The following is a 14,507-nucleotide window of genomic DNA, read 5'->3' on the forward strand; positions in this document are numbered from 1 at the left end:
GAAAGGGGGCTGGGAATAGGGGGCTCTCTTTACACGTCAGAACGTGCCCACATATATACTTGACAGGATCATCAGGAATCACTTGTTTGGCGGTTTGGAGCCAAACCATGACCAGAGCTGCTGCCTCTACCAAAACTCCTCATGTCTAAGACTACGGTTTCGCAAACCAGTCTCTATTTCATTAAGAAAAAAAAAGGGGGATCCGGGCCCTTGGAAATGACGTACTTCCGGCGCGCTGCGAAGCCCTCTCGCCACGCCCGCGAGCAGGCATGGAGGCGGGGTCTGAGGTGGGCGGAGCGCTGCTGGAAGCTTCCCGGTGGTGTCCCAGTGCTCGAGGAGGGGGAGGTGCCGACTCCTGACCGCGGGGCACCATCCGCAGACGCCGCTGGTAGCTGGGACTGGCCACGTTCACGGCTGCTTGCGTCTTCTCGCCCCCCTCCCCGCTCCATCTTCGGATCTTCGGCCCCCCGACCCGCAGGCCGTTACGGGCCGCGGAGCCCATGAGGGCGTGGATCCCGCCGCCGCTTTTGCGGCGTCGCGGTTGTCGCACAGTTTCCCTAGGCGGCGCGGGCAAGGCCGCAGCATGAGCGCGAAGCCACAGGAGAAGGCGGCGTTGGAGCCCGAAACCGGAGCCATGCCAGAGAAGCGCGCTGGCGCGCAGGCCGCGGGCGGCAGTTCGGTGAGCATGGGCAGGGGTCCAGCAGCGTTGTTCAGCTCGAGGCTCCTAGTCAAGGGAGGTTGGGCGGGGTCGCGGTCAGAATCCGAGGCAGCTTCGGAGCGGTGCCCGGACTCGCCTCCGGGGGTTAGGGAAGACGCTGACCGTGCGCGTCGGCTCTGGGCAGAGTCTCAGGCTCTTGGAAGCCCGTCATTTTCTGAGTGAGCCGGGCGAATTCATCACTAGGCTTTTCTAGCGCCGCTCATCGCTAGACAAACTAAGTGGTTTGGTTGTTTCAACAGACGCCAGACTTGGGACCATGAGTATAAGCAATTTGTTCTCAGAATTTGCCATTCATGCAAGACAGTCGCTGCCATTTTCACAGTTCAGTTTCTGGTCAAGCCTATTTAAATGATGTGTGGGGCGCCTTTAGAACCGGCGTTCGGACCTCGACAAGGAAGTTGGCGATAGAGGCTGGGTAGCGCCTCCCTCCCTGTTCGGTCCTCGTTTTCTAAGCGGTCACAGGAGCGAGCGGTTGGGGAATAGGATTTCAGAGGAAGCCGCGGGTCTCAGGGTCCGGCTGAGGAGCATGTTCAGGCCGGTCTCTTCTCCCAGTTTTACGTGAAATTCAGTCAGATGGCGTCTGAAGCCCCGTTTTAATTAGCCTGGATTCGGCAGAACAAGTTTTTTCAGTGGCCCTGTGGTTTTTTATGGTGAAACTCTAAGCATGAGTGTCATTTCTTCAAGACCTTTTTCTATGTGTGTGTCTATTTAGGACAGGAAATATAGAAACGTGACAATGACTAGAAACTAACACCAGGCAAACGTTTTTCCAAAGAAAAATAGAAATTTTATGAAAATTAAATATATGCAGTCAGCTTCAAACTTTTAGCTTACATATCTAAATTTGCTTTCAAAGAATGCTTATTGATTATATTTGGTGATGTGAGTCTCATTAGTAGAATTTGGAGGACAGGTAAAGTAGAAAGAGTCATAGAAGAATGGAGCCAGCAGAGCTGGTTTCTATTCCTGGTTCTACCAGAGCCAGTGTGCACCAGGCAGGGTACTGACACAGCCTTGACACTCAGTACCTAATTTGTAAAAAGAGGGCTAGGTAATGTTGAAGTCCCGTCCTGTGTGTTCCTCCCACCCCCAAGTGACTTCTTATTTTTGAAAAAGCACTTGGGGTCCTTATTTCAAAGATAAGATTTCTGGAAAGTGGGAAATTTATCTTGGTAGGGGGAGGAATAGTCTATAAAATTAGTTTTTATTGTTTTATTTCTGATTATGTAAAAGTAGACTTGTCATCTTCCTGCCCCTAAACAAAACCAAATTGCCAGCTCTTCCTTTTTTGAATTGATAGACAGTAATCACGAACCAATGGCCAAGCTAGTAACCTGAGCAGTAGCCTCCTTCACCCCTTCTTATACTTAACAACGTTCAACATGCTACTAAGTCTAGCTAAGTTTACCAGGTAAAGATTAAGGTTTTCTCCTCTCTGCATTCTTGTGGTTCAGTTCCTCAGCATATTTGACCTAGTTTTTGACCTCTCTTGAGACTTGATTTCCTCACCATCAGTCTGCCCTCCACAGTGTGTATTATAGTGTGATCTAACATGTAAATATTACTGCCATCCTTAATTTTTTCCATTGGCTTCCCTTGGCTTAAAGGATAGTAAATAACTTGGCAGGTTAAAGCATTATAGCATAGTGATTAGATGAGCATGCTTGGAATCCCAGTTTCCTCCTTTTATTACCTGTTTAACTTTGGGCAAATGAATAATAGTGTTTACCTCAGAGGATTGTGAAAGTTACTGCAACCTGGCATCTAGTAAGCCCTCAATAAATATTAAGTGTTATTCTTATTTCTCAATATTTTTGGCATGAATGATTGGTCAGAATGTATGGATAATCCCTGACTGACAAAAGTATTCAGTTCTTCCCCATTTACTAATCTATACAGGAAGTAGAACCCCACCTAAAAATTAAAATTGTTCGTTTTCTATGCTCAGAGTAGGAACTTTTGAGGGATGTGTACTCGAAGAAACCTAGACAGGCTTGCCTTGTCTCTGAAGGTGCATAGGATCAGTATTAATGCTTATGAATACAGAAAATGAGTTTTCTTGGTGCTTGCTTTACTTAGATGAGTAGCATGAGCAAATGGCAGTCTTGCCACTGGTGCTAGCTATCTGGAATGTATGTGAAAGCAGTGAACATCTTTAGTCGTATATGTTTATGTCATATGCCATTACCCCCCAAATTATACATCTTTTCTTCTTGCAGTTTCTGTGTCTTATCACTTCCAGGTGCTATTTTGTATAACCCAGGACTTGATTTTATTTTAATGTGTTGGAATTTCCTTATAGCTTGATTTCATGGTTTCAGGTTCTTAGATGCTACTAATAGTCTAGGGGAGGACTGTCCATGTACAGGGTTGACAACTTTTTTCTACCTTGTTTGGCAAAGAGAAGTATTGACTTGAATAATAGAAGGGAAAGGTATTATTATCTTCAATAAAGGGGAAGCGTAAAATAATTTTTTATGTGATGCAATGTATGGATGGAAGTGGTTTTATTTTTGTATAAAGATAACCAATTATTGCATAATTTTTCGAAGACTTTTTTAGTCACCAAATTGCTTTTGTAGCTTTGTCAAAATTCAGTTATTCATATGTGTGTCAGTCTATTCTGGATTCTCTATTATGTTTCATTGATCTGTTTATCTTTTATATCAGTACCACTCAATATCCATTATTGGAGGTTCATAATAAGATCTAAAACAAGTAGAGTTAGTTCTACAACCTTGATTTTTCTTAAAATTGTTTTGGCTATTCTAGGTCCTTTGCATTTTAGAATTGTAGAATCAACTTATAAATTTCTACAAAAAGAAGCCTTCTGGTATTTTCATTGGAATTTTGTTGACACTGAAGATCAGTTTGGAAAGAATTGAAAACAATATTGAGTCTTGTGATCCATGGACAAGGTAGCTTTCATTTATTCTAGATCTTTAATTTCTCTCACTTGTGTTTTATAATTTTCATTGTACAATTCTTTCACATCATTGGTCAGATTATTCTCTATTTCATATTTCTTGATTTTGTTATACATGTAATAGCAATGTAATATAAATGTAAATTCTTTAAAAAATTAAATTCACAATTGTTTGTTGCCAATATATGGAAATACAGTAGATTTAGGATATATTTTAATTGCCATGTAGCAAAGTTTACCATTTTAACTGATTTTAAGTGTACAATTCATTAGTGTTAAGTATATTCACATTGTTGTACAATCAATTTCCAGAGTTTTTTAATCTTGTGAAACTGAAAGTGTATCTGTTAAACAGCTACTCCCAATTTATGCCATCCCCAATCCCATAGTAACCACCATTCTGCTTTCAGTTTCTGAGGCTGACTACTCTAGATACCTTATATAAGTGAAATCATATACTTTTTGTCTTTTTGTGACTGGTTTATTTCACTTAGACTTGATGTCATCTAGTTGTTGTTGACACCTTTTTTCTTCAAGGCTGTCGAAGGCATGTGTGGCATGTGTCATGATTTCTTTCCTTTTTGATTGACTATTTCATTTTATATGCCTGTTGATTAGCACTTGGGTTGCCTCTATCTTTTGGCTATTGTGAATAATGCTGCTGACACATGAGTGTATAGTTATCTCTTTGAGAACCTGCTTTCAATTCTTTTGTATATCTATCCAGAAATGGAATTGTGGGATCCCTGGGTAATTCTAGTTTTAATTATTTGAACTACCATACCATTTCCCATAATGGCTGTACCATTCCCGTAGTGCACAGATTTCTAATTTCTCCACATCCTCATCAGCCTTGTTATTTTCTGTTGTTTTGTTTTTGTTCTGGATAGTACCCATCCTGGTGGGTATGAGTTATCTTGTGGTTTTGATTTTTCAGTCATCTAATAGTGATGTTGAGCATTTTTCATGTTTGTTGGCTGTTTGTATATCTTTTTTGGAGAAATGTCTATTCAGGTCTTTTGCCCATTTTAAATGGGGTTATTGGAGTTTTTTTGTAGTTAAGTTGTAAAAGTTCCTTATATATTCGGGATATTAGCACCTTATCAAATACATGTTTTACAAATGTTTTCTCCACAGGTTGCTTTTCACTCTATTGACTGTGTCCTTTAATGCACAGAAGTTTTAAATTTTGATGAAGTCTTATTTAAAGTTTGTAATTTTTATGAAGCCATTATCTGCTTTTTCTTTTGTTGCTTATAATTTTGGAGTCATGTCAAAGAATCTATTACTAAATCCAAGATTTACCTCTGTTTTTTCTTCTAGGAGTTTTATGGCTTTAGCTGAGGTCATTCATTCTTTTTGAGTTAATTTTTGTATATGATCTGAGATAGGGTTCTAACTTCATTCTTCATATGTAGAAATTCAGTTGTCTCAGCACTGTTTTTTAAAGAGACTGTCCTTTCTCGCATTGAATGGATTTGGTACTATAGCCGAAAGTCAGTTGGACACACATATATGGGTTTATATGTGGACTCCAAATTCTATTCAGTTGGTGTACATGACAGTCTCTCTCTCTCTTTTGCTTCCATATTGTCAAGTCACTGATGTTTACTGGGTACTATGGTCTTTAAGTTCAGGATCATGTGTGGGACAAATGGGAGTAACTTTCAACCTTATCTTTTTCCAGTTGACAGCAGATGACCTGATTGGCAAAAGCCATATGCTCTAGTTCATCTGAACTTTTCAGATCATATTGAGAAAGCAGGTGTGTGGGTTGGTAGAGACTGTCACTTTGCCCAGGTACACACTGGCCAAGCTAGTCTCCTTAGTGTGGGGAAAGGGGTGGATGAGTGGGTAAGTAAAGGTCTGCACTTTTTACTTTGAGGATCTGTCTACAGTTGACTCCTGTTATCTCTTGCTCAGGTTGCTGCAGGTAGGCTACCTGCCATATGTATATATCTTTGCTAATTCTATTTATGGAGAAATTTGAACTCTCTAAGAAACGTACTGTAAGTAATACAGTGGTTAGTACTCTGGATGTATATGACTCTGGATGGACTTACCATTTGAATTGGGCAAGTTACTCAATGCGCCTGAGTTTTGACATCTACTAAAATAGGGATGATAATAGTTCCTATCTCAAAAGATTGTAATGTGTGGCATGGTATCTGTTGCTGCTATTATAGGATAATTTTTGCCTGTGTATAGCTCAGGATCCTTTGTATCAGACTGGCCTTGTCCTTCAGAGTGTTTATTTCCATTTTTTTTACATTCCATGAAATAGGTATGTAAAAAAATGGAAATAAACAGAGGTGGGTTCTTTTATTGCTACCATTGTCTCCAGCATCTTACTGACATATAATAGAGCTCAACAAACATGTTGAATGAATTAATCAGTTGGAATTGAACATTTCCATTCTTAAAAAATGTTGATAGAGATAGGAATATTTAAAAAATAGTTCTTGGTGCTTTGCTTTGCTTTAAGTTGGGTGGTGGTTGGTAAATTAAGAATTTGAAAGTTGAGTGAAAAGCAGTTATTTTAGAAATAGTTAATGAATGCTTAGTCTGTCCAACATGATAACTATCTCATTTATCCAACTATTTAATGTGCTGAGAACAAATGTATAATTTTTGTGGAAAAGTTGTTTATCTGGAGAAATACACAGTAAAATTATTTTTCCTACTTCCATTCTAATATTAAGAGGAAGAAAAGCAAAGCCTTTAGGTGAAGTCATTTATTTGGTTTTCAAAAACATTTTGTTTTTGATGGAACATTTCACTAACCAGATACATATAGATAAAAAATAGCAAATGTGTACATTATTAACATAATGAGAGCTTATAGTGAAACGTACTTTTCATGTATGTCTTTGTATGTGTGGACTCAATCTTGTGGCAGCGCTTTCCAACTATGGAGTACTAGTTTTCAATTAGCATATTTTAAAATAATTTCTTTTTCTGCTTAGATGTACAATAGAACCATCAGTTTATACAGTTATAGTCTTGGTTCCTTAGCTTACTCATAAAATTCATATATTTCATTTTTAATTATGCTAGCATTGTGCATGATGTAATGATGTATTTGATGATAGGGGGATCTATTATTGCACATTATAGGAAGTCTAGGACTAGTGTACTTGGTGTAGCAGTTTGATATCACAAAGGACTTGGTGGGTTAATTACATTCATATGCTCTGCCTTTCTCAGTATACAGGCTTTGGTCTTTAGGATTGACCCCTTGTAGTCTTAAGAAGGTTGATAATACTAAGTATCATCCTTAAACAACAGTGCCCCCAAACAGGAAACAGTGTTTTGTTTCATGTTCCCAGAAGAGTGAAGAAAAGTCCATAAACCTTCCCACTAATTTCCCCTCATATTTCATTGACCATATTTGGGCTACGTGGCTCATTCCTAACTTAGATCATTGAATTATTGTCAGTTTTCCTATTCAGAATTCAACTCCTGGGCCTGAAGAGCTCTCTAGCCTGCAGTCTCAAGGAGGTGTGACTACTCTGCCCAGGCACACAATTGCTGAAACATGAACACAATTTGAAATTCGTTAGCACATATCTCTTGGGCAGTACGAGAAGTCAACATTTTCTGCTACAAAAACCTATTATCTGCTGAGTTCAGGGTACATTTAGAGAAATACCATGCAATACCTACCTTTGAGAGGTGTCGTGTAGTATAAGAGGAAGATTTGTGTTAAATGATTACAGGGATGTGGAAGGAAGTACTTGCCTCTGCTCAGGGAAGACAAGGACTGCCAGTAGCTTCTCAGATATTGGTATATTAAGTTATTGATATTTAACAAACTCCCTTTTGTATGCCATTTATTTATATTAGGGTCAGCAAACTGTTTTCTCTAAGGAACTTATCAGTAAATAATTTAGGCTTGGCAGCCGTGTAGTCTCTGTTGTAGCTACTCAGTTCTGCCAGTATAATACAAAAATAGCCATAGATGTACATAAATGAATGAGAAACTGGCAGTGGATTTGGGCTGTTCACTGTAGTTTGCCAACCCCTGCTCTAATATTAATCGCACTTAGTTTTTCCACTACTCTTTCCTTTTCTTCCTTCAGATATTTTGTAGTCTTAATCGCTTTTTAAATAAGAGTTTTTAAATTTACTGAGGTGACATTGGTTAATAAAATTATATAGGTTTCAAGTGTACGATTCAATAATACATCATTCATATTGTGTTCGCCACCCACCAAAGTCAAATCTCCTTCCATCACCATATAGTTGACCCCCTTTACCCTTTTGTACCTCCTACTTCTACTTCCCTCTAGTAACCACTAAACTGTTGTCTGTGTGTGAGTTTTTGTTTATCTTGTTCGTTGGTTGGTTTCAGTTTTATACCTCACGTGTGAGTGAAATCATACGATTCTCAACTTTTTCTGTGTGACTTATTTTGTTTTGGCATGATAATCTCAAGATCTATCCATGTTGTCACAAATGGCAGTTATTTCATCTTTTCTTATGTCTAAGTAATAGTTCATTACACACACACACACACACACACTCCATTTTCTTTATCCAATCATCTAACAAAGGGCACTTAGGTTGTTTCCATGTCTTGGCCACCATGAATAATGCTGCAGTGGACATCGGTGCATATATCTTTATGGATAAATGTTTTCAAATTTTTAGAGTAGATACCTAGAAGAGAGATTGCTGAGTCATATGATAATTCCATTAAATTAGGTTTATTTTAGAATAGTTTTAATTTATAGAAAAATTGCAAAGGTAGTATAGTTTTCATATACCTCACACCTATTTCCTCCTAGTAGCATCTTATGTTAGTATAGTATATTTGTCAAACTTAATTGAACCTATATGCATACATTATTATCAACTAAAGCCCATACTTTATTCAGGTTTTCTTGGTTTTTATTGAATGCCTTTTCCGTTCCAGTATTTCATTACATTCACTTGTCACATGTCCTGAAGTTCCTCTGCGTTGTGATAGTTTCTCAGACTTTTCTTGTTTTTGATGAGCTTCACAATTTTGACAAGTACTAGTTAGGAATTTGGTGAATGTCCATTAATTGGGATTCACCTTTTATTTTCTTCTTGATTAAAGTGGGATTACGGGTTTAGGGGAGGAAGCCCACAGAATTGAAGAACAATTTTCATTACATCATATGAAGGATACAGATGGTGATCTTCTGTCTGAGTTTAGTGTTTGTCAGGTTCCCCACTGTAAAGTTACTTTTTCCTTTTTTTATTCTGTACTCTGGAAGGGAGTCACTATGTGCAGCTTATATTTAAGAAATGGAAGTTACACTCCATCTCCTTGAGGGCAGGGTATCTACATAAATTATTTGGAATTCCTATGCTCAGATTTATCCATTCTCCCTTGATTGTTTATTAAACCATTTTATTTGTATAGACCCAGATATTTACTTTATAATTGGGATTATAATCTATTACTGTTTGTTTATTTCAGTGCTCATATTGTTCCAGGTTTGACCATTGAGAGTTCTTTGTAATACCTCACCCCACCATTTTTTTGTGTACTTAATATTCTGGCACTATAGAATGTTCAGGCTCCTCTTGTATATTTCCTGCCCCAGTTGTAGAATTGACTGTTTCACCTAGGAACCCTGATTCCTTTTATCAGAGAAGTGGTATTTGAAACCAAGGCCTAGACACTAGATGCTTATTACTGTTGGGCTACTGCAGCGTTATTGCTTTTAGCCCCTCTCAGCTAACAGAGGAAGTATATATATGTGTATATACTAGGCCATGTATATACATACATCTGTAAATATTTCTGTATGTGACCACCCGTATCTTTATGAAGCTGAGTTCATGAAGACATCTCCAACTCTGATCCATTATTACATCATTCATCCTAGCTTCCTTCCCTTGTTTAGTTATAACCTTCCACTTCAGCAGTAAGAAACGGATTCCCACCATTTGCCACCATTTACTTAATTGTTCAATTCCAGTATATATGTATAGTGGTTTCAAAATTGTTACCTCTACCCTTGTGGAGAACAACCTTATCAATTAGAGATAGTGCTTAGAGTCTCCACTAATTCCTAATGTTACTTAGATCATCAACTTTTCCCTGCCTTTGTCAATGAAATTGATTAATACATTTGTAGTAAAGTAGCTTCTCTGTCACATTCTACATTCTGTGCTGGGATTACCTGACCACCTAAACAATTTTTTTTTCTAATTAGCATTTAGTAAGGTTCACTCTGCTCTGAAGGCCTGTGCATTTTGACAAAGACGTAATGTCATTTATCTACCATTGCAGTATCATATAGAATAGTTTTGCTGCCTGAAAAAGTCTCCTATGCTATCACTTATTTAACCCTACCCCTTCAACTTTGTATTTTTTAATGACTTATTGAGCATCCTTTCATATGCTTATTTGCCATCTGTATATCATCTTTGCTTAGGAGTTTGTTCAGATCCTCCCGTCCATTGTTTTATAATTAGGAGATTTATTAACTTATTTAACAAGAAATCTAGAGGAAAGACAGTTCCAAGATTAGTTCATTTAGCAGTTAAACAGTGTTGTCAAGGACCAAGGTGCTTTTTTAAAAAATAAATAAATAAATAGATTTATTGGCGTGACATTGGTTAATAACATTATATGATTTTCAAGTGTACAGTTCTGTAACTTATCTATATATCGCATTGTGTGCTCACTGCCCAAAGTCTAGTCTCTGTCCGCGCCTGTATATTTGACTCTCTTTACTCTCTTCATCCTCGCCCCACTCGCCCATCCCTCCGACAACCACCATTTTGTTATCTGTGAGTTTGTTTTGTTTGTTCACTTGTTGCTTTCTGTTTTATATACCACATAGGAGTGAAATCTTATTGTTCTTTTCCTTTTCAACTGGCTTATTTCGCTTAGCATAATAGTCTTGGGATCCATCTATGTCGACACATATTACAGTATTTATTCTTCTTATGACCGAGTAGTTTTCCATTGTATATATGTACCACATCTTCTTTATCCAGTCATCCACTGAAGATTGGATATTTCCGTGTCTTGGCTACCATGAAAAATGCTACAGTGAACATAGGGATACATATATCTTTACAAATGAATGTTTTCAAATTTTTCTAGTAGATACCCAGAAGAGGGGTTGCTGGGTCATATTGTAGCTCTGTTCCTAATTTTGCTGAATTCATTTATTAGCTCTATTAGGGTGTGTGTGTGTGTGTGTGTGTGTGTGTGTGTGTGTGTGTAACCTTCAGGTTTTCTATATATAAGATATATAAGTTTGGATGCCTTTTATTCCTTTTCCTTCTCTAATTACTCTGGCTAGTACTTCCGATACTGTGTTGTATAGAAGTGGTGAAAGCAGGTATCCTTTTTTTCTTTCTAGTCTAAGAGGAAAAGCTTCTTCAGCCTTTCACTATTGTGATGTTAGGTGTAGATTTTTCATATGTGGCCTTTGTTTTTGGATTTTTTTTTATCATGAAAGTGTGTTAATTTTGTCATATGCCCTTTCTGTATCAAGTGAGATGATTATGTGGGGGTTTTTCCCCCCTTAATTTCTATGTGGCATTCCATTGATTGATTTTCATATGTGAATTGTTGTTACATTTTAGGAATAAATTTCAATTAGTCATGGTGTATAACCCTTTTACTATACTGCCAAATTCAATTTGCTAGTATTTTGTTTAGGATTTTTTGCATCAATAGTATTGATATAGCACAAGGCAAATTTTCCCAAGTGACGGGGAGACCAAGCCCTGTACCACGAGAAGAGGGTCTTTTGTTTGAGAGTGTAGAAAGAATTCAACATATATGCCAAAGTTAGAGTCAAAAGGAATGTTTGTTAGAAAAGAAGCAACACTCCACAGAGTGGGGTCTTCTCTCAGAGAGTGAGAGGGAGGGACCTAGAGAGGCTTGGAAAGATAGTAAGTAGGGGGGTGGTGAGTGTTCAGAGAGTTCAGTTTATATATCATTCTTTAGTTCCTGTGTGTTATTGTTTAAAAGACTTTGTTAACCGATTTCTTTTGATATAGATAATGACTCTTGGTTCCTGTTTTCACCTTCACTGGTGTGGAGAATGGGCTGTTAGCAATCCCAATAGAACTAACTCTTCCTTTGTTCTGAAGGTATCCTCCTGGCCTGGCTGCAGGGCTGATCAGCACATTGCAGCCTCTGAATGTGGCTTAGTTAACATTTTAATTCACTTGCCTCCTTCCTACATTAGTATGAGGCTTTTTCTTGTAGTACCTTTATCTGGCTTTGGTACAGGTAACCATTACTTCATAGAATTAGTTAGGAAGTGTTGCCTTCAGTTGCTTTTGAAAAGAATTTAGGAAGGATTGGTGTTCTTCTTTAAATGTTTGTTAGAATTTACCAGTGAAGTCATCATGTCCAGGGCCTTTATTTGTCAGAAAGTTTGGTCATTGATTCAATCTCCTTACTAGTTCTAGGTTTATTCAGATGTTCTATTTTTTCATTATTCACTCTTAGTGGATTGTGTAAATACAGGAATTTGTCCATTTCATCTAGTTCATCCATTCTATTGACTTATAATTGCCCACAATTGCCTATATAACCACTCTTTAAAAATTTTTTTTTTTTTACAATTTTAGTCATTTAAGTCTTTTATTTATTTTTTGGTTAGTTTCACTAAAGATTTATCATTTTTTGATATTTTCGTAAAATCAACCTTTGATTTAGGTGTTCCTTTGTTGCTTTTTTATTCTGTATTGGGCATTTATTTCTGTTCTAATCTTTATTTTTTCTTGCTTTGTGTTTAGTCTGCTCTTTCCTAGTTTCTTACAGTAAAACGTTAGATTATTGATTTCAGATCCTCTTGTAATTAGGCATTTACAACTATAAATTTACCTCTAAACACCGCTTTAGCTGCCTTCAGCAGCTATGTTGTGTTTTATAAAGTTTTATAACGTTCCTTGTGATTTTTTTCTTTGACCCATGTTTATTTAGGAGTATGTTGTTTAATATCCACATATTAGTGAATTTTCCAAATTTCCTGTGTTACTGATTTCTAGTTTCATTACATTATAGTCAAGAACATAGTTCGTATGATTTCTGTCCTTTTAAATGTATTCAGATTTGTTTTATGGTCTTTCCATGTGCACCAAGAATGTATGTTCTGCTGTAGTTGAGTAGAGTCTTCAATAAATGTCTATAATATCTAGTTATATAAATGTCTATAAATGTTACTGAAATCTTACATTTCCTTGTGGAGTGTCTAATTATTCTATCCATTATTGAAAGTGGGTATTGAAGGCTTCAACAATTACTGATGACTTGTATATTTGCCTTTATTTTTAAAGAGTATTGGTGCCAGTGGGTGAGGGACAATGAATAATTTAGTATTCTGCAATATAAATACATTTGATGTTGACAGTAAGAAAGGCCTATAATCACTATGAAAGATTACCCTCTCAGTGAAAAAAAAAGAGCAAACAATTCATACAAAAATGTAAATTTCTAATAACCATAGGAAAGAAGCTTAACTTCACTCGTAATCAAGGAAATGCAAAATAAAACAAGCTCCCACAGATGTGTAAGCCAATTTCTTACAATAAGACTCTTAATATAAAATATATATATATGTATTTTGACAGTCTTTTTAAAGCTTTTCTTTTTTTCACTTAGATTTTGTTATAAGTCTTCCCCCATATTCATGATCCGGCTTCAACAATTGGAAACACACAAGGCCTGTCTTATTTTACCTGCATTTTCTATAAACTGGTCATTAAGAATGAGCTGAAGTAAATCCAAGTTTTTTGATTTTGGCAAGAATACTTTAAAAGTAGTGTTATTGAAGAAGGACCTGGTTGGTACAAGGTCTGGAAAAATGATACAAAGAATGTGTGACATAAAAGAACTATGTCAGGGTAGAATATAGGGTTAATTCAAGCATAGCCCTGTTGCGGGATTCTCAACCAGAGAGTCGGGTCGGGACACTGAGACTATAAGCAGGAAGCAGCGTTTATTGATGCCAGCACTGGGTCAGCAGATTCTTATCTAAAGGCTGAGCCTCGATTGTAACATACAGTCAGTTTTATACAGTCTTGTCATTTCCTACAGAGCTACAGGTACAAGGAAGAACATTAAATGGTTGGCAAACTATGAAATAACTGATATTAACCAGAGAGTCCTTGAGGTGGGGGAGAGGATAGTCAGAAGCAAACTCTTTTGAGCAGGAAATGACCAGGCAGGGTCAGGCTACCACATTCCCCTCTTTGATGCCTGGACCCAGGACTAGGTCAGAGTGAACAGGAATTTTCCACCCATCGCTAATCTTGTATAATCAGGTCTTTGTTATGCTTCTGTAGATATGCTTACTGCATAGGCCCAAAGACAGAGTGATCTGGAGATCAACTGAAAACTCACCCTCCCCTTTGAGTGTTCTGTCTAGATAACAGATGTATTGCTTAAGTTCCTGGGTGAAAATCTCATGCTCTGTAACTGCCCATAACCCATAGCAACTCCTGAGGTCTGTAACCTTCTGAGGACAAATTAACCAGTCGGCTCATGCCAACTAAGCTCTATAAAAGCGAAATTGCTCCTGAGCTCTGGGCCCAGATCTTCAGATTGCTAGCTCCTCTGGGACCACTAGAGTAATAAACTTGAGTTCTCCCGCTCTCCAAGTGGTGCTTGGTTTCTTGTCAGTCCGATTTTGCAACATTTCTGCAACAAGAGAGCATCATCTCCTTCTTCTAACTTTTAGTTTAGAGGCTCGTATCTCCATAGCATGACGACTTTTGCTGCAGTATTATTGTCCCAATACCAGGAAGGAGCCTTGGGCCACCAGTTTAGGTCTTTGTGATTAAAAAAAAATAGCATTCTTTTACATGGGGTTTCTCCAACCCACTGAGTGTATCCTGGACCCATCTGGCCAA

General features: G+C 37.7%; 1 protein-coding gene across 2 annotated transcripts in view; it reads left to right on the top strand.

Moving 5' to 3' along the window:
• Positions 1-304: 304 nt before the first annotated feature.
• The window catches only part of MFSD14B (major facilitator superfamily domain containing 14B), an 87,784-nt gene continuing 73,581 nt past the window's right edge, over positions 305-14,507 (top strand). Inside the window, exon 1 of one of the 2 annotated variants that reach the window (XM_016126013.2) lies at positions 305-679. In XM_016126013.2, coding sequence (XP_015981499.1) covers positions 584-679 — 96 coding nt within the window. In that variant the 5' untranslated portion in view covers positions 305-583. The remainder of the gene's footprint in view (positions 680-14,507) is intronic. The other variant, XM_016126011.2, reaches the window with a different exon arrangement.

Source organism: Rousettus aegyptiacus, unplaced genomic scaffold, assembly GCF_014176215.1.
Source record: "Rousettus aegyptiacus isolate mRouAeg1 unplaced genomic scaffold, mRouAeg1.p scaffold_m13_p_3, whole genome shotgun sequence".
NCBI classification, from domain to species: Eukaryota; Metazoa; Chordata; class Mammalia; order Chiroptera; family Pteropodidae; genus Rousettus; species Rousettus aegyptiacus.